The sequence below is a fragment of the Seriola aureovittata genome, chromosome 17 (genome assembly GCF_021018895.1).
Source record: "Seriola aureovittata isolate HTS-2021-v1 ecotype China chromosome 17, ASM2101889v1, whole genome shotgun sequence".
NCBI classification, from domain to species: domain Eukaryota; kingdom Metazoa; phylum Chordata; class Actinopteri; order Carangiformes; family Carangidae; genus Seriola; species Seriola aureovittata.
In genome coordinates this window covers 13,376,716-13,398,045 of record NC_079380.1, presented here as the reverse complement: position 1 = coordinate 13,398,045, position 21,330 = coordinate 13,376,716, and the positions used below count along the sequence as shown (strand labels likewise).

At 35.9% G+C, this 21,330-nt stretch overlaps 2 protein-coding genes across 2 annotated transcripts in view; both read left to right on the top strand.

Annotated features, from left to right (window-relative positions):
- The first annotated feature begins 3 nt into the window (after window positions 1–3).
- Window positions 4–2,890, top strand: LOC130184947 (RNA-binding protein with serine-rich domain 1-like). Its single transcript, XM_056401077.1, has 7 exons — window positions 4–98; window positions 695–841; window positions 955–1,140; window positions 1,226–1,331; window positions 1,650–1,803; window positions 1,896–2,037; window positions 2,232–2,890. Coding segments are annotated over exons 1-7 (843 nt in total). The 5' UTR covers window positions 4–96; the 3' UTR covers window positions 2,338–2,890.
- A 1,151-nt stretch (window positions 2,891–4,041) lies between these two features.
- The window catches only part of LOC130185004 (arf-GAP with dual PH domain-containing protein 1-like), a 28,355-nt gene continuing 11,066 nt past the window's right edge, over window positions 4,042–21,330 (top strand). The window contains exons 1-4 of the mRNA XM_056401174.1: window positions 4,042–4,395; window positions 6,466–6,596; window positions 7,359–7,450; window positions 8,672–8,754. Coding sequence (XP_056257149.1) covers window positions 4,305–4,395; window positions 6,466–6,596; window positions 7,359–7,450; window positions 8,672–8,754 — 397 coding nt within the window. The 5' untranslated portion in view covers window positions 4,042–4,304. The remainder of the gene's footprint in view (window positions 4,396–6,465; window positions 6,597–7,358; window positions 7,451–8,671; window positions 8,755–21,330) is intronic.

Below are 21,330 nucleotides of genomic sequence, written 5' to 3'. Positions count from 1 at the left end.
CTGAGGTTCATACGTAACATCCGCTTTGTCGTCATCACCAAGGGACTTTTTGTCAGGCCGCAAGTGTTCGAAGCGAAATCACCTCGTTTGAAAGAAATGTAAGTTTAGCCCTTTATTGGACCACTCTTAAGCTCGTTTCAATTGCATTATGAGGGTTATCACATACGAAAAAATGCGTCACGTTTTTTGACCGTGTATGCACTTCACAAAGAGAGCATTTACCGATAAACATTCGCCCCATTTAACGGCTTGTTTAGAATGAAAATCAATGGCGGCGCATTTCTGTTGTTGGCCGTAAAGTTAAGAGGGTTGAGATGTTTCAATGATAACAGCATTTACTCAGTATCGTTTCGTATTACGGTCTGTTTCCACCTTAAATATGAACTTTACACTTACACACAACAGTACTTGCATGGTTGACAGAAAATTGATGGCTGATCATTTTTTAATCGATTCATCTTTTCAGTCACTCATTAGCCAAAAATTCCGTTTATTGTTGGTTCTCAAAGTTTGAATTTGCTTGATAGGTATCACTGTAGTTTATATCTTTGGGTTTTGGAAAGTTTGTCAGACAAAATGGCAGTTTGAAGATATGTTTGTCACTGCTTTCTGATTTTACACACTGACCAAATAGTCAGAAAAGTTATAATCTTGTAAATGGTCTATGGTAACAGTACTTTGCCTCCGACTGTAGGGCACCATCACCCACAAAGCGGAAGGAGGAAGAAAAAACAAAAGATAGAGGCAAAGAAAAAAGTGGTACCAAGGATGGAGACAAGGAAAGAGGACGAGAGAAAGTAAGGAAACGCCGCAGTGCTTCCACTGGCAGCAGCAGCAGCAGGTTTGTTACACTAAATCACCTCTTTATTTTTTTTCATTTTAGAAACCTTATCATCCTTAATGTTATACATTTTGTCATAAAACATGTTTTTCTTTGTTTTTGAAAATGACCAGATCCAGATCTAGCTCTACCTCAAGCAGCAGCTCTGGTTCCAGCTCTGGGTCATCAAGTGGATCCAGCTCATCCGGTTCCAGTCGCTCTGGTTCCTCCAGCTCGCGTTCCTCTTCCTCTTCCAGCTCCTCGGGTTCCCCAAGCCCCAGCCGCCGACGCCATGACAACCGCCGCCGCTCACGCTCAGCGTAAATCACTTTTTCTAATGCATTGACATTTTTGCTTGTTTAAATCAGGATGAAGTTAATCTATGTTTTGTTTGTGATTCTATAGGTCCAAAACACAGAAGAGGGGAGATGATAAGGAACGAAGGAAAAGAAGTCCAAGCCCCAAACCAACTAAAGTTCACCTGGGGCGGCTGACCAGGAATGTCACCAAGGTCAGCAGTGAAATTTTACACATTTTATATCTGAGGAAAAATAAGAGTCCACAGCTGCTTTCAAGCTGCTAGTCTTGATTTGAAGGTTCACAGGTGTAATCATAATTTAATATAATGACACTACAACAGAAACACCATGCTAGGTAGAAAATAACATTTGGCATTGTAGAATCAGAATGATAAAATAAAAGTAGAATAATAAGATCGTTTTTGACATGTTGCCATTGTGATCCAATAAATGGATTTTGATGGCCACAGATAATCATGGATTTTGTTTCCACATTTCTCAAAAGTATACTCTGTGTGTTATTTGCACAGGACCACATCCAGGAGATCTTTTCCACTTATGGGAAAATAAAAATGGTTGAAATGCCAATGGACAGGCTCCACCCACACATGTCCAGAGGTTACGCTTACGTAGAGTTTGAGACTCCAGAGGAGGCCCAGAAGGCCCTCAAACACATGGATGGAGGTAGGCCCGAGTGTATGTTTCGGTGTCTCTGTCTCACAGGATTACTCTGGGCATTCGTGTTTATTAACTTTCTGTGACACCTTTATTAATAGGTCAGATTGACGGACAGGAAATTTCTGCATCTGCTGTGCTGACTCAGCGAGTCCGTCCTCCACCTCGTAGACCTTCTCCACCTCGCCGAATGCCCCCACCACCACCTATGTGGCGTCGCAGCCCACCGCGCATGAGGAGAAGGTCAGTCTTGCAACTTAATTTTCCCAAAATATATTTGACTTTGAATGACTTTCAGTCAGGGACAATGTCTATCTATACCTGATTTTTACTACTGTGGTGTGAACATATTTTTTACGATCTTTTGTTAAGACCTTTAAGTATGCTCAGTCTTTCTGCTTCCAAACCACAAGTGTTTTCATTTCATGTACTCGCAGGTCCCGCTCCCCAAGGAGACGGTCCCCAGCACGGCGCCGCTCTCGCTCCAGATCTCCTGGTCGCAGGCGTCACCGCTCTCGTTCCAGCTCCAACTCCTCCAGATAGATGGGTTTCCTGCCTCCGGATGCCAAGTGATCATTTAGGTTCTCTAACACCAGATCACCTGGAGGTCTGCTCTGACAGACCTTATGGACTCACCAGAAATAAAATCATCTGATTTGTAGCCAACATAAACATCTGCCTGCATGTAGGAAGTTCAAATGTTTTTTTTTTTGTTTGTTTTTGGCAAGTGTGAGTTTCTTTTTATATTTTGTGTTAATCCTACAACGCTGGGTCAGTTTTGTTTTAGGCTGAGTTTAGGTTCTACTGAGATCTACAAATATTTCTTTTTAAGTGTATCTTCTTATACCATGTACTGAATTTTTAGACATTTTGACAAATAAATGTGCTGAAACATATCAGAGTTCAGTTTGTAAAAGTCATGTTGAGAATCTGAAGGGTCTTTGCTGTTAACCTTCTTGGCACAGTGCCTGCCTGATCTGTTTTCTTAACATAACCTTACACAATACTTGGATAACATGTTAATTTTCATTGTTTCTGCCATATGTTCAAATGAATATGTAGAGCCAAAAATAAACAGCAGTGTGCCCACAACTCAGCAACAACCCCTGGTACATTTACTCATTAGGCTTTTGATGTGCATTAATGTGTGTGCTTTTATAGAGAGTAACACTAGAGTGCTGCAGATTGCTGCCTCGCTGCAGCTCTAACAGCACATTCCTCATCCTAAGCCTCATTTACTGGGAATAGAAATAGATTCAGAGAAATGGTATAAATCATTATTTTTTGAAGAGCAGTAACTTCTAGGAACATGTTTTGGACAGGCAGGACTATATGAACATTTAGCACAAAATAAAAGGGAGCTGGAAAGCTATAATTACTGAAGATACATGGTTATAAATTCACTGAGGAAACATCGCTGATGTTCATACTGACAGGAGCACAACATAGAAAATAATAATCAAACCCTTTAAATAATAAGGATTGTTAGACTCAGCTGTGGTTATTTACACACAGACGTGTTCACCCCTGAGCCACACAGATACATCTTAGTTCTCCGAGGTCATGTCCTCTGTAATATTGATGAAAATCATTTTGACTCATTAGAGAGCTTCTTACGGTTTGTGTGGGCATGGTCTCCCTTACTCCCCTGTTGTCTTTGTTGCACCTGTTAGGACGGGGCAAATTCTGCCCTTCTAAATGGCTGCAGCCTAGTAACCTCGCTAACCTCACGTAAATGACAACATAGCCTCGCCCACCTTCAACCTGAGCACGGGGGCTAATCAACCACAGCTGAAAACACCTGTGTGAAATTTCTGTCTTTCTTTTTTGTTTAAGTGAATTGGATTACTGTTTCAGGTAAAAATTAATGGAATTTAGTAACAATGTTCACCACAGTTACTTAACCGGCACCAGACCACAAAGGATAGAGTTATAATTATTATTTTTTGATTTGAGATTTTTCGTGGGTTTGGTTTGTGGCTCGTTGAATTTCTTAGGCCGCACTATTTGTACATTTTCGACTAGGGCTCAGAGTGAGTCAAGGGAAGAGTATACCATGATATAAGTAGGCTTATACTTTGCTGTAAACAGGGCTTGCTTTATAGCTTATAATATATATTTTATATATCTATTCTATCCTAATTCTATATTTCCAGACACAGAATTGGTGAAAGAGGGCATATGTTTGGGTGTATTCGCTGTCTGGGAGTGTCGTGGGCGCATTTTCATTCCACCAGAATGACCGCTGGGGGTCTCACTCGAGAGGAAGACGGAGAGACGAGTTACATGCATTTATGGTAGCATCAACATTAAACCGACCATGCCTCACTGTTCAGTCACCCTCCATCTAAAATTACTGCCCTCTCATTAGTAGTTTAGGCTCGTTACGACGCACTTTTCTACACCCAGAATCCAGTGTGTCCGACGGCAATTTTTACTTTCGATGAGATGAGAGTTTGAAGTTAACAGCCGCAGCCGGAAGGCATCCGAGCAGCTTCACCATTGAAATTATGGCTTCGGATCAAGAAAAGAACAGGCAGCGTATGAAACAGCTTTTGGGGAAACCTGGAAATGGAAACTGTGCCGACTGTGGGGCTGCAGGTAGGCTGGAGGGGAGTCACTGACAGATGCTGGGCACGTTTTAGTGACCTCAATTCTTACAACTTAAATCAGTTTGTTTATACATTATATGACTAACCTACTCTACTATCTGTTATTCCTGTAAGTAATTAACAATACACTACTGTGCAATTTCACAGTGTGCCCCAAGTTCTTTTGCGCAAGTCGTTTAGTTTCTCTTCTCAGACAGTCACGATGTGGTCTAGGCATGGTCATGAAATATAAAACGGTTCTATCACTTGTCACTTAAATAAGTAACATTTGTAGACCTAGTGTTTATTTCAACTTCGAACTCAGGTAAAAAAAAAAGCTTTACAAAATGATGCCAAAGATGATTCATCTTGTGGTTGATTTCATTCAACATACACATACCCTATGTATGCTCACACACCTTCCTGGTCACACCTAGTTGGTTTGCACTTATCAAGTCTGCAGTTCAGTACAGGGCCATGTGCAAACAGGTGTGGTTTGTGAAATAAGGCTCATCTATCCTGAGTGAAGGTCACAGAGGTCTAGAATAAGGTGTTGAATGTATTTTGCCTTATTTGGCATATGTGCAAGGTTTTCTAAATATTCAAGAAGAATTGGGGTTCCAGTGTGAAATATAATGAGCCCATAAATACATGAGTGTCCTATCAAATGCCAATAAAATGAACATCAGCTCTCAGTTCCATTCATTCAGGTCTTTCAAAGGATTCCCGTACACATATCTTGATGAGAAATGCTGACCCTGTTCAATTTGTCCTCCTTGTTAAATGTGTATTCACCCTCTATCTGCTTGGCTGTCTGACTTTATTTGGATCCTACATCCAACACTGGCTTCATAATACAGAGGGAATGGGAGTGGTTAACTACACATCATACTCTTGTCTCTTTTGTACAGATGCATAGTGTTATATGTGTGCAGCTTTTAGATTATGTACAAGGAAGTCATTTTTTTATCCTAATGCTATTTTTACATTGTGTTTGTGTGAGCAGGGACCATTTTCCCCTTAGTTGTTATTAGCAGTGGTTGAAGGACTGAAGCTCACTAATACAATCTACTTCACTCTGCTCTAGTTCTTTGGTTCAACTACAAAATAACCACCATAGCAGCTGTGATCTCACCATGCTTCAGAGTAATGATTCTGAAAATGAGATTTTTAATTTTGTGTGTGTGTGTGTGCGCCTGCACAGCTATTCACACCATTGCTGTTCTGTGTTTTTTCACAGACCTGAATTTTAATGGATTAGTTTACAGTATCTTGTCATTAAAAAAAAAAAAAAAATTATTTACTCCTTGGCCTTAAAAAAAGAAACAAAATTGTGAAATTCTATAAAATTGATACTCTTTCCATGCTTGTCTCCTTCAAAGTAATGTTTCAACTTTAATGTTCTGAGCTTGTCACAGCAAAAGGTCATGAGCACTGAAACACTAACTGGGTGATGCATAATGAAAGTGTTTTTTTTCAGTTTAAGGTCTTGAACATGTGTTTTGTTGGAGCACAGAGGTGTTGGAAGTAGTAGTAACTCTTGTTGTATGCAAAAAAAAAATGCTACTCAGACTGTTAACTGTACAGACACATAATATGCAACAGATGTACATGTGAATTTACAATATTAATAGAAATGTTCATTCAAAACCTAAATGTAATTGTATGTACTTACAATATAGGTACAATAATGTGTCTGCCAGTCTAGTCCCTCACTACTGCCACCACACAGACACCCAGGTCATGCTCACACGAACATAAATTCAGAGCTAGGGTTTTCTTATCATTCTTTTTGGACTGTTTTTAAATATAGATCCTGGAGATGAGTTCACTGCACCCACTTCCTGTGTGCATTAATGCGAGCATACATGTGACGTGAAAATCATTTCCCCAGTGCAATGGCTGTCTGCTCCTCAGTCTGGTCAATGTGCTTAAAAATACAGCTGAGCCCTCAGTGTCTGTTGCAAGGAAGTTGAGAAATGTTCCAGTGTGTTCAGTTATTTAGACCATAAAGTGGTTTTTGTGTGTATTTGTATATGTGTTGCGATATCTATACATGAGTCTGTTTGTTGCATTGCAGACCCGGAGTGGGCATCCTATACCCTGGGTGTGTTTGTGTGTCACAGCTGCTCTGGCCTCCATAGAAACATTGCACAGATCAGCAAGGTGAAGTCTGTCCTGCTGGATCCCTGGAGCTCCTCTGAGGTGGAGGTGAGAACTACTGTCTGAAGGATTTTATTCATACACACCCTGAACAGAAAGCCCTGTCTTTTGTAAGAGAAGATCATTGATTATGATCTAAGACTTGGCTTGAAGTAATGTCTGCAGCCTCTGGCCTCACCCAGCCCACCCTGCTCCACTGTGAGCATCACTAGCTGCCTGTCGCTGAGCCCCGCCTCCCTGCTTGGAAGAATAAGACAAGTCATCAGTCTCAATTCACCATGGCCTGAAAGGCATGAGCCAGCAGCTGGCAGATACAAACAATATCTTTGTATATGTGTGTATGTGTGTTTGTGGGTGCTTGCTGAATCCTGGGGCGTTCAGACTTTCACAGTGCAAAATTAATTGTTTTCACACATCCATATCAGTCAATGTATGTCCGCTTTGGTTTACTTGTGTTAATGTGCACAACAAAATGGTTTGTGGTGGGTGTCTTGCATCCCCTTTTTTTTCTTTTTCTTTCTTTGCGTGTTTGCACGTGTGATCTATAGTTTCTCAGTTATATGCTGATGCATGCTCAGTAGTGTCCTCTGCGTTAAATACAGAAACCCAAAAGAAGCAGCTTTCTGTGGCAGCAGTATTTTCTCCCTCTGGGCAAGGAGTCAGCCCCATAAACACTGAGCTGCAAGCACTTCATTTTATTTAAGTGTGTGTGTCAAGCCAATACATTCATGCGCTCATAGCCATTAAGCTACTGGTTGTACATATATATCACTTACAAACATCAAATGTGTTTCTTTTTTACCTTTGCAGTTTATGGATTCTGTAGGTAATTATGCTACCAAGGCCAAATACGAACAGATGGTTCCTACCTTCTATTACCATCCCACATACAAAGACTGCACGTAAGTATTGTTGTCCTCCACCCTCACTAATATCTGATGGACATGTTATTGCCTCTTTTGTTCAGGTGGACACCTCTAAATGTAAGATGGATGGGTGAGTGCAAATCTGTAGCACAGATGGATACTGTAGAAACTTTTTATGTCATGTTGTTTTTGTCTTGATTTTGAACAGGCATGGAAATGAAAGTTATCATACTAATGGTTAGTTCAGGATGAAATAATGAGAACCAGATTTGTTCAAACGGTAAAGGTGTCAGTGTTAGGTGACTTAATTGCCTGTTAGTTCATTTATGAAGTAGTTACTTCATACAATTCAAAGAAAATTCACTCCGCATCAGTACTGCAGTTTGTATGTCATCAAGCAACATTGCCAACCTCAACGGATGTTTTGTGGTTATTTCTTTGCAAAAAGATAACATAATACTGATAGCATCTTTAAAATTGAAATTATTGTTCCATAAATGGATGTATTAACAAGAGGCAACAACAGGTTTTGGTAGTCATGCTGGCATGTGGAAACTCCTCTGTTATGAGAATGCCAAGTTCCTGTAGTTCGAACAGGAAGCAACAGTTCAGTAGGAGGGTTTCTCCTTAACCGTCTGGCAACATAAATAATAGGCAGTGACAAAACACTAAGCTGTGAAGTTATTCTTCAAATATACCTGCATTATGTTTATAAGGGGTGATTTGTCAAGAGGAAAAATAAAGAGAGAAAAAGACAAATCCATTAAGCATGAAGGGCTTGGCGCAATTGGAAGAGATGTGCAAAAGCGATGACTTTAAGGACTGCTGCTGATTTGTTGAAAGCGACATTTGATAAAGCATGTTGAAATGAGCCACCTTGGTGGGAATCATGCTGAATATGCACAAACATGCAAGGCGCAAGTTTATGAGCGATGCTTTGTGAATGTTAAGGATAATTATCAAGCGAACAGGAAGAGTCCAGCGAAATTTACATGATAAAGATGGATGAGAGATAAAACGGGAGCATGAGCTGTATAAATCAGTATCATGAACATGAAAGATGGAGGATAAGGGAGACACAAGTGATAATTATGAGATGATGAGCCAAGTAATATTTGATTGCTTCTGTTCAGAGTTTGCATGAAAAGTAGCCCGCAGTCTGTAAGTTAATGAGAGGTTTTCCAACAAATCAGCTCAAGCATGAAGTAAACATCAAACCCAGGCAAATCTGGGCGTCTAACTCCGTCTGTTCTGCAGGCTCCTGCGGGAACAATGGATCCGAGCCAAGTATGAGAGGGGGGAGTTTCTGTGTGTGGAGAAGCAGGAGCCCTACTCGGCAGGTAAGAATTAAGTGTGTCTCTATACAGTTACATAACACATTATACTTCTTACTTACTTGGGGAAACAAGTAATTGTCTGTGTCTTACACAGCACCTCCTGTGCAGCATTGAATGAACAGTCAGCAGGAAAACAGAATCATCCATTTATCATTACCAGCATTCTTGAGTGAAGCAGCTGACCACATCCAAGATAGGGAGTCATAGAGGAAGGTTAAGGAGGCCTCATCTCACAGTCTACTTTGCAGCCTCCAAGGAATAGTTCAAACATTTTGTGAAATAAGCAAATAGAGCATTTAACTACTCCTAAATTTCTGTTTATGTTTGAGCTAAACAAATGAGATGCATCATGTTAATTAATGAGCTTTAGAGGTATTGGTAGGTATATTTGTTCCACCTTGGACAGAGATAGGCTAGCTGTTTCCCCCTGCTTCCAGCCTTTATGCTAAGCTAAGCAACTCCAATTATGAATCTTCTCAGCCAATAAGTGTATTCCCAAACCAAACTATAGTAAACTTCAAATTATGCTTTTAGTGTGCCTCGCTCATTTGCAATCTTCAAATGTAATCAACATCCTTCAAATTTTTATTTTGTACCACAGGGTGCAATAATAAGTAACTCATGGCCCAGTAGGCACCATTACTATTGACATTACCACCACCATTGTCCAGCCCAATTATCCAGCAAGTCAGATTGTACGACTCCTCATTAGGTAGCTTGGCAGATAGATGGTATGTCAGAATAGCTGGTCATCAAGGGAGGAAAACTGTCCTTTGCTGTTGTCCTTCAGCTCCTTGTGTGTCTTCATTTCTTTCTGCCCTACCGTCAGACTTTTGTCATAATGTACGCCTACCTCTGTTTCTGCCTAACTACATTATGTGTCACTCTTTTGTTATGGTTGACTCATTTTGTCAATCATTTTGTCATTGGCCGAAGTTCACTTCCTCTCTAAGTGTATATTACATAACCCATATTTCACTTTTGTGTTGAATAATGTGCCTGTGAATATGTGTGTCACAAATGCTTCCTGGCCAACTGCCTGTGTCAGTCGCAACTTGACCGCTAATCAGGCTAAGCTAATCAATAATGAGAGCCCCCAAAGTGGCAATGAGCAATGAGCGCACAGATGTTAAGATGGGACTATTATGTCTTAAGATTGTAGAATAATTTCTATTATGCATAGATGCCAAGATTGGGCCACTACAGTTTATGATTTTAATAGAACTGGAACTGTATCCAGAGTGAAGGCAAGACATTGATCACTGACTTCAATCCATGTAAATTAAGTTAAAGTAGTTGATATATTACTCAGCTGAAAGAAACCATTACTTTTTTTTTTCTTTTCTGTAAAAATCCTCCTCCAGTGGTTTGGCCACTAGTGCAAAACAGGTTTACACTTTACTAACAAACATTTTGAACAATTGACAACACTTTACTTTAACCCCTGTCTATTTAGCATTTATAAGCAAATATGAACATTTAATAAATGCTTACTCACTGGCATGGCTTACTGCGACAACCAAATGTGAAGGAGCCATGAATAAAAGGATGGGCCCCCATGTTTTTCAACCTACATATTTTTAACGTATAATACCTTATTTTTTTCCCAATCATGTATAATCCTACAGACCACAACCTAGTTTTGAGTTCATTCATTTGCAATTCATTGTTCAGCTGCAACTTATGAGACTTAAGTACAGTTAAAGGGGAAATGGGAAGCTGTCAGTATAGTCAGACATGTCATGTTCCATATGTTCAGCTGATAAAACATTATGGTCACCAACTACGCTTTCTATCAGGTTTCATTGACAGTTTCCTTTGGTAACATCTGCACCAGAAACAGGAAGTTATGCAAAAATAAAGTCAGTTTAACCTGATAGAAAACATAGTTTGTGACCATTTTTGGTAGAATGTATTACTCCACATCACTCTTGTGTAAGTAATGGGTGGGACTGTCTTGCTAAATTTGTAGTAAAGTGATGTCATAGCTTGAACCACTGTCAGGTTCACATACTATGCAGTATTACATGATGAGTAAAGGGATTGTGACGTCTGAAATGTTGTTACTAAATTCTTACAACAAACTTTTGTATTTGCTGTTTAAAACATTATTAGTGACATTGAGAAGTGTATTTAAGGCTAAATTTTCAAAAACATTGGATGCTGTTTAATAGAATATTAAGCTTTTTTTTTTTTTTAATTTTACATAAAAATGAACTGGATTTTAAAAGTTTAAAACAACAGCATGACAAATGGGAAAGTTGGAATCAAATACTTTCATCTTTTTCAGAGAAAAAGAAAGCATCTGTGTTTCTCTGCAGGGACTGAATGTGTCAAGGCAAATGCAGAATTGCTTTTTGGACTAAAAACATGGAATAAATGAGTGCATGCAGAAAGAAAAACAAGTAAAATCTCACTTTAAGGTAGAGAAAATAAAGCACTATTATCCGAGTCTCATGACTGTAAACTCTTCCTCTGTGTCTCCCCTCCTCTCTGTCAATGGTCTCTTGTGTTGTGCTGTGCAGAGGTTTACGAGCATGTGGCTGTGTGTCTGTGCTGTGGCGGAAGAATGGCCTCCTTTGTGTACAAATATTCTATATAACATTGCTCATAGACTTCAGTCCAGGAGGAAAAAAAGATGGATGCTGTGGTCCAAAACATGCTTTGCTTTCCCAAGTGTTTGCAAATATTTCACACCCTGTTGTTACAGTGAATGACTCCTCTTCTTCTCCTCTGCTGTGTCATGTTGTTGTGGACAGTCTGGTCTGACCTCCTCCTTCCCAGTGGTGGAACAAAACATCCGACTGATGAATAATTGATGAAGCCATTGCGCAACCAAAAGTTTACTGTGGTCTGTGTCCCACAGCATGATAACTTTATTACTATACAAAGAAGCAGGAAACTATGAAAAAAGGAGGGAGAAAGGTAAAGGTGGACAAGCAGACAGAAATTTAAGTATCTAATTTCAGCTCCATTTCCTTGATGAAAGTGGCAGCTGAAATGTAATTTTCTGGCACATTCTCAAGTTTTCTCCCTTCTCTGCTTTTTTTGACATTGCACCTAAGCTTTTACTATACCAGCATTTGACAGAGATACTGAAATGTGTGTGATGTACAGTTACTTGGAGGGGAAGTGGTTTATTGGTTGTTTCTAATGTAGTCTATTTGCAGATTAGACTTAGACTAAAGATTAAAACTAATTGCAACAGTTGCAATTTGTGGATTTTGCAGTGTCAAAGTGCTGCTGGAATGGTAACAGCTAAGGAAACCGAAAAGAAGACGAGTGTTCTCATTTAGGGTTAGGTCAATTTTGGACCCTGAAGATGGATTCAATATCAGATATTTGGAAATTATAAGGTGTGTGTGTGTGTGTGTGTGTGTGTGTGTGTGTGTGTGTGTGTGTGTGTGTGTGTGTGTGTGTGTGTGTCACACTGAAAATAGGCAGAGAGGTGTGTGTGTGTGTGTGACAGAGAGGAGGCCAGAAGGGGTGGGTAAGTGAAAGGTATTTTTGATAACACACATTAGACATTAAAATAGAAGATATTAAAAATGACCAGACTTATTCATCTGCACTAATTACATCGTTAGAAAAATACAAGTTATGAAGTGAAGATTCTTTGCTGGTTGTTAATCAAAAAGCCTTGATTCATATGTTTGTGTTAGAGAATGAGAGAGTGTACCTCAATGATATTCAAGCTTGTACAGGAAGCCATCATTTGAAGGTGAATTATTTTTAAATATAGTAAAACAGAGGTGCTTCCTTCCACTGCTGCTGAGCTGCCTAGAATGGTGACCACATAAGCTAAAAGTGTGCACGTACACTTATGCTTACACACAGACACAAACATTTCAGTGGCCTCTAACACCACCTTTTCTGGTTATCTTTGTTTAGCTTTAAGATCTCTTAGACTCTTGGTAACCACTGTTGCACGATGTAAGATTGCTGTTGCGGTGCACTCACAATATACTGGCATTAGGTTTGGTCTCAACATTAAAGAGGACCTATTGTGGCCATTTTAAGTGTTAATCATTTCATTCTTGGTGTCGACTAAAAAAGATTTACATTCTTTAATGTTCTGAAAAGACATTAGTTTTCTTCTGCTGTACATTTTATACTGTACTCTCTTCACCTTAGGCAGCAGTTTTAACCACTGTTCCACCATGACTTAACCCCTGCTTATGTGGAGTAGGACAAAAATTAGCAAAGTATGGTAAACGATATAAAAACCATAGAAGACGTCATAGTATAATGAAGCATAAAACATCATACTATAATAAGGCATAAAAATGTCAAAAAACATCATAATATAGTATGGCATAAAAATGTAAAAATGTCATATTAAGGCATGAAAATGTCAAATGGCATAAGTCACAAACAAGATAAAAATTCCACATAAAGGTCACTAACTGGGGCGTGAACCTGTGATCTTCTGAGTGTAAGGCAGGAGATTTAACCATTGGCCACCATGAATTAGCCATGCTTTATGTGGAGTAGGAAATAAATGAGCAAAGTATGGTAAACGATATAAAACCCATAGAAGATATCATAGTATAATAAGGCATAAAACATCATACTACAATAAGGCATAAAACTTCACAGTATAGTAAGGCATAAAAATGTGAAAAAAACTTCATAGTATAATAAGGCATATAAACTTTCAAAAATGTCATAGGATATTAAGGCATGAAACATCATACTGCAATAAGGCATAAAACTTCACAGTATAGTAAGGCATATAAATTCCAAAAAACATCACCATATAGTAAAGCATAGAAATGTCAAAAAACGTCATAATATAATAAGGCATAAAAATGTAAAAAAACGTCATAGTATAATAAGGCATAAAAATGTAAAAAAACGCCACAGTATAATAAGGCATAAAAATGTAAAAAAACGTCATAGTATAGCAAGGCATAAAAATATAAAAAAGTCACAGTATAATAAGGCATCATACTATAATAAGGCATAAAAATGTGAAAAAACTTCATAGTATAGTAAGGCATATAAACTTTAAAAAATGTCATAGGATATTAAGGCATGAAACATCATACTACAATAAGGCATAAAACTTCACAGTATAGTAAGGCATATAAATTCCAAAAAACGTCACCATATAGTAAAGCATAGAAATGTCAAAAAACGTCATAGTATAATAAGGCATAAAAGTGTAAAAAAACGTCATAGTATAATAAGGCATAAAAATGTAAAAAAACGCCACAGTATAATAAGGCACAAAAATGTCAAAAAACGTCATAGTATAATAAGGCATAAAAATGTCAAAAAACGTCATAGTATAACAAGGCATAAAAATGTCAAAAAACGTCATAATATAGTAAAGCACAAAATGCCAAAAAACGTCATAGGATAGTAAGGCATGAAACGTCATCATATACAAAGGCATAAAAACTCCATAAAATGTCATAATAAGGCATGAAAATGTCGAATGGCATAAGGCAAAAACAAGATCAAAATTCCACAGAAAGGTCACTAACTGGAGTTTGAACCTGTGATCTTCTGAGTGTAAGGCAGCAGATTTAACCAATGCGCCACCATGAATTAGAAATGTGGAATAGGAAAAAAATGAGCAAACTATGGTAAACGATATAAACCCCATAGAAGACATCATAGTATAATAAGGCATAAAACATCATACTATAATAAGGCATAAAAATGTGAGAAAACTTCATAGTATAATAAGACATAAAAATGTGAAAAAACTTCATAGTATAGTAAGGCATAAAAATGTAAAAAAACGTCCTAGTATAGTAAGGCATAAAAACTTAAAAAATGTCATAGGATATTAAGGCATGAAACATCATACTACAATAAGGCATAAAACTTCACAGTATAGTAAGGCATATAAATTCCAAAAAACGTCACCATATAGTAAAGTATAGAAATGTCAAAAAACGTCATAGTATAATAAGGCATAAAAATGTAAAAAAAACGCAACAGTATAATAAGGCATAAAAGTGTCAAAAAACGTCATAGTATAATAAGGCATAAAAATGTAAAAAAACGCCACAGTATAATAAGGCATAAAAATGTAAAAAAACGTCATAGTATAATAAGGCATAAAAATGTCAAAAAATGTCATAGTATAATAAGGCATAAAAATGTCAAAAAAACGTCATAGTATAATAAGGCATAAAAATGTCAAAAAATGTCATAGTATAATAAGGCATAAAAATGTCAAAAAAACGTCATAGTATAATAAGGCATAAAAATGTCAAAAAACGTCATAATATAGTAAAGCACAAAATGCCAAAAAACGTCATAGGATAGTAAGGCATGAAACGCCATCATATACAAAGGCATAAAAACTCCATAAAACGTCATAATAAGGCATGAAAATGTCAAATGGCATAAGTGTCATTAGGCAAAAACAAGATCAAAATTCCACAGAAAGGTCACTAACTGGAGTTTGAACCTGTGATCTTCTGAGTGTAAGGCAGGAGATTTAACCAATGCGCCACCATGAATTAGAAGTGTAGAATAGGAAAAAAATGAGCAAACTATGGTAAACGATATAAAACCCATAGAAGACATCATAGTATAATAAGGCATAAAACATCATACTATGATAAGGCATAAAAATGTGAAAAAAACTTCATAGTATAATAAGGCATAAAAATGTGAAAAAACTTCATAGTATAGTAAGGCATAAAAACTTAAAAAAAGGTCATAGGATATTAAGGCATGAAACATCATACTACAATAAGGCATAAAACTTCACAGTATAGTAAGGCATATAAATTCCAAAAAACGTCACCATATAGTAAAGCATAGAAATGTCAAAAAACGTCATAGTATAATAAGGCATAAAAGTGTAAAAAAACGTCATATTATAATAAGGCATAAAAATGTAAAAAAACGCCACAGTATAATAAGGCATAAAAATGTAAAAAAACGTCATAGTATAATAATGCACAAAAATTTCAAAAAACGTCATAGTATAATAAGGCATAAAAATGTAAAAAAACGTCATAGTATAATAAGGCACAAAAATGTCAAAAAACGTCATAGTATAATAAGGCATAAAAATGTCAAAAAACGTCATAGTATAGAAAAGCACAAAATGCCAAAAAATGTCATAAGATAGTAAGGCATGACACGTCATCATATACTAAGGCATAAACACTCCATAAAACGTCATGATAAGGCATGAAAATGTCAAATGGCATAAGTGTCATAAGGCCAAAACAAGATCAAAATTCCACAGAAAGGTCACTAACTGGGGCTTGAACCTGTGATCTTCTGAGTGTAAGGCAGGAGATTTAACCACTGCTCCACCATGAATTAGTCATTCTTGATGTGGAGTAGAATAAAATCAGCAAACTATGGTAAACGATATAAAACCCATAGAAGACTTCATAGTATAAGGCATAAAAATGTGAAAAAACTTCATAGTATAGTAAGGCATAAAAATGTAAAAAAAACGTCATAGTATAGTAAGGCATAAAAACTTAAAAAAAGGTCATAGGATATTAAGGCATGAAACATCATACTACAATAAGGCATAAAACTTCACAGTATAGTAAAGCATAGAAATGTTAAAAAACGTCATAATATCGTGAAGTACAAAGTGCCAAAAAACGTCATAGGATAGTAAGGCATGAAACGTCATCATATACAAAGGCATAAAAACTTCATAAAACGTCATAATAAGGCATGAAAATGTCAAATGGCATAAGTGTCATAAGGCAAAAACAAGATCAAAATTCCACAGAAAGGTCACTAACTGGGGCTTGAACCTGTGATCTTCTGAGTGTAAGGCAGGAGATTTAACCACTGCGCCACCATGAATTAGAAATGCGCAACAGGAAAAAAATGAGCAAACTATGGTAAACGATATAAAACCCATAGAAGACATCATAGTATAATAAGGCATAAAACATCATACTATAATAAGGCATAAAAATGTAAAAAAACGTCATAGTATAGTAAGGCACAAAAACTTAAAAAAATGTCATGGGATATTAAGGCATAAAAATGTCAAAAAACGTCATAGGATAATAAAGCACAAAATGCCAAAAAACGTCATAGTATAATAAGGCATAAAACATCATACCATAATAAGGCATAAAAATGTGAAAAAACTTCATAGTATAATAAAGCATAAAAATGTAAAAAAACTTTTAAAAAATGTCATAGGATATTAAGGCATGAAACATCATACTACAATAAGGCATAAAACTTCACAGTATGGTAAGGCATATAAATTCCAAAAAACGTCACCATATAGTAAAGCATAGAAATGTCAAAAAACGTCATAGTATAATAAGGCATAAAACTGTAAAAAAACGTGATAGTATAATAAGGCATAAAAATGTCGAAAAACGTCATAGTATAGTAAGGCATTAAACGTCATCATATACTAAGGCATAAAAACTCCATAAAACGTCATAATAAGGCATGAAAATGTCAAATGGCATAAGTGTCATAAGGCAAAAACAAGATCAAAATTCCACAGAAAGGTCATTAACTGGGGCTTGAACCTGTGATTTTCTGAGTGTAAGGCAGGAGATTTAACCACTGCACCACCATGAATTAGCCAAAAAACTTCATAGTATAATAAGGCATAAAAATGTGAAAAAACGTCATAGTATAATAAGGCCTAAAAATGCCAAAAAACGTCATAATATAGTAAAATACAAAATGCCAAAAAACGTCATAGGATAGTAAGCCATTAAACGTCACCATATACTAAGGCATAAAAACTCCATAAAACGTTATAATATATTAAGGCATAAAAATGTCAAATGGCATAAGTGTCATAAGGCATAAACAAATTCAAAATTCCACAGGAGAGTCACAAACTAGGGTTTGAACATGTGACCTTCTGAGTGTAAGGCAGGAGGTGCCACCATGACTTAAACCCTGTTGATGTGGAGTAGGACAAAAATGAGCAAAGTATGGTAAACGATATAAAACCCATAGAAGACATCATAGTATAATAAGGCATAAAACATCATACTATAATAAGGCATAAAAATGTCAAAAAACATCAAAGTATAATAAGGCATAAAAATGTCAAAAAACGTCATAGTATAGTAAGGCATAAAAATGTCAAAAAACGTCATAATATAGTAAAGCACAAAATGCCAAAAAACGTCATAGAATAGTAAGGCATGAAACGTCATCTTATACTAAGGCATAAAAACTCCATAAAACGTCATAATAAGGCATTAAAATGTCAAATGGCATAAGTGTCATTAGGCAAAAACAAGATCAAAATTCCACAGAAAGGTCACTAACTGGGGCTTGAACCTGTGATCTTCTGAGTGTAAGGCAAGAGATTTAACCACTGCGCCATCATGAATTAGCCATCGTTAATGTGGAGTAGGAAAAAAATCATCAAAGTATGGTAAACGATATAAAACCCATAGAAGACATCATAGTATATTAAGGCATAAAACATCATACTATAATAAGGCATAAAAATGTGAAAAAACTTCATAGTATAATAAGGCATAAAAATGTGAAAAAACTTCATAGTATAATAAGGCATAAAAATGTAAAAAAACGTTATAGTATAATAAGGCATAAAAATGTAAAAAAAACGTCATAGTATAATAAGGCATAAAAATGTCAAAAAACGTCATAGAATAGTAAGGCATAAAAATGCCAAAAAACGTCATAATATAGTAAAGCACAAAATGCCAAAAAAACGTCATAGTATAATAAGGCATAAAACATCATACTATAATAAGGCATAAAAATGTGAAAAAACTCCATAGTATAATAAAGCATAAAAGTGTGAAAAAACAAACAAGAAATGTCATAGGATATTAAGGCATGAAACATCATACTACAATAAGGCATAAAACTTCACAGTATAGTAAGGCATAAAAATGTGAAAAAACTTCATAGTATAATAAGGCATAAAAATGTGAAAAAACTTCATAGTATAATAAGGCATAAAAATGTAAAAAAACGTCACAGTATAATAAGGCATAAAAATGTAAAAAAAAACCGTCATAGTATAATAAGGCATAAAAATGTCAAAAAACGTCATAGTATAATGAGGCATAAAAATGTCAAAAATGTCATAATATAGTAAAGCACAAAATGCCAAAAACGTCATAGGATAGTAAGGCATGAAACGTCATCATATACAAAGGCATAAAAACTCCATAAAACATCATAATAAGGCATGAAAATGTCAAATGGCATAAGGCAAAAACCAGATCAAAATTCCGCAGAAAGGTCACTAACTGGAGTTTGAACCTGTGATCTTCTGAGTGTAAGGCAGGAGATTTAACCACTGCGCCACCATGAATTAGAAATGTGGAATAGGAAAAAAATGAGCAAACTATGGTAAACGATATAAAACCCATAGAAGACATCATAGTATAATAAGGCATAAAACATCATAGTATAATAAGGCATAAAAATGTGAAAAAACTTCATAGTATCGTAAGGCATAAAAATGTAAAAAAACGTCATAGTATAGTAAGGCATAAAAACTTAAAAAAATGTCATAGGATATTAAGGCGTGAAACATCATACTACAACTAGAAAATTCCAGGGAAATTTTGAGTGCCACGGGGGCTACTGCCGGGATGAGTACATGATTTATTTCGTTTTTATGAACTTCTATGCCTTTATATACTACGATGTTTTTATGAGATTTTATGCCATACTGTAGTATGACATTTTATTAAATTAAATGCCACTATTCTCGCCATACTATATGTTGATGTTTTTTGGTATTTTTATGCCTTAGTATACTATGATGTTTTGTGCCTTACAATACTATGACGTCTTTTGACATTTTTATGCTTTGCTATACTGTGATGTTTTTTGACATTTTCACACCATACAGTATGATGAATTTTTTGGGCATTTTTATGATTCACTATATTATGACGTTTTATGCCATATATATATATATACTAAAACTTTTTTGGACATTTTTATACCTTAGTATACTATGACGTTTTTTTTAGCATTTTTATGCCTTATTATAGTATGATGTTTTTTGAAATTTTATGCCATACTATACTATGACGTATTTTGACATTTTCACGCAATAGTACACAGTGAAGTTTTTTGGCATTTTTATGCCTTACTATACTGTGACGTTTTATGCCATACTATACTATGATGTTTTTTGAAATTTTATGCCATACTATACTATGATGTTTTTTGCCATTTTTATGCCTTATTATACTATGACGTTTTTTGAAATTTTATGCCATACTATACTATGACGTTTTTTGCCATTTTTATGCTCTACTATAATATGACTTTTTTTGGCATTTTTATGCTCTACTAGAATATGACTTTTTTGGGCATTTTTATGCCTTACTATACTGTGACGTTTTGTGCCTGACTATACTATGACGTTTTTTGCCATTTTCACGCAATAGTACACAGTGAAGTTTTTTGGCATTTTTATGCCTTACTATACTGTGACGTTTTATGCCATACTATACGATGATGTTTTTTGAAATTTTATGCCATACTATACTATGACATTTTTAAGACATTTTTATGCTTTACTATAATATGACTTTTTTTGGCATTTGTTTGCCTTACTATACTGTGACGTTTTGTGCCTGACTATACTATGACGTTTTTTTGTCATTTTTATGCCTTAGTATACTATGACATTTTTTGAAATTTTATGCCATACTATACTATGATGTTTTTTGTCATTTTTATGTCTTACTATACAATTATGTTTTCATGACATTTTATGCCTAATGGACAATATTTTGTGATATATCATGGATTAGTATGCTAAAATATCATTGATATCATGCAATACCATTAAATTGTGATGCAATAGCATAGTGGTACAATGGTTAGGATTGTTGCTTCACAATGAGAAGGTTATGGGTTCAAACCCCAGTTTGGGGCTTTACTCTCTTATGATGCTTTTTGATATATTCACACCACAGTATACGATGAATTGTTTTTCCATTTTTATGCCTTACTATACTATAATATTTTATGCCTCACAATATTATGATTTTTTATGATATGTCACGGAGTAGTATACTGATATTTTATATACCTTTCTATACAAGGCGTTTATAATGCAGCAGCATGGTGGTAGAATGGTTAGGACTATTCCCTCACACTGAGAAGGGCAAGGGTTCAAAACCTGGTTTCAGGCTTTTATATACTGTGACATTTTTTGCGCCATCCTATACTATGATGTTTTTTGACATTTTATGCCTAATGGACATAATATTATATATCATAATATTTTGTGATATATCATGGATTAGTATGCCAAAATATCCTTGATATGATGCTATATCATGAGCTTGTGATGTAGAAGTATTGTGGTACAATGGTCAGGACTACTGCCTAACACTGACAAGGTCATGGGTTCAATCCCTGTTTTGGGGCTTTATGCTTTTTGAATATATCAAAAAGCATCATAAGAGAGTAAAGCCCCAAACTAGGGTTTGAACCCATGACCTTCTCATTATGAAGCAACAATCCTAACCATTGTACCACTATGCGGCTGCATCATAATTTAATGGTATAGCATGATATCAAGGATATTTTGGCATACTAATCCATGATATATCACAAAAGATTGTCCATTAAGCATAAAAT

What these genes read in the sequence shown, in the direction of transcription:
- LOC130184947 (XM_056401077.1), top strand. An exon ending in ACTGGCAGCAGCAGCAGCAG is followed by an intron (nt 842 to 954) that starts GTTTGTTACACT and finishes GAAAATGACCAG; the next exon opens with ATCCAGATCTAGCTCTACCT. An exon ending in CCTCAAACACATGGATGGAG is followed by an intron (nt 1,804 to 1,895) that starts GTAGGCCCGAGT and finishes CTTTATTAATAG; the next exon opens with GTCAGATTGACGGACAGGAA.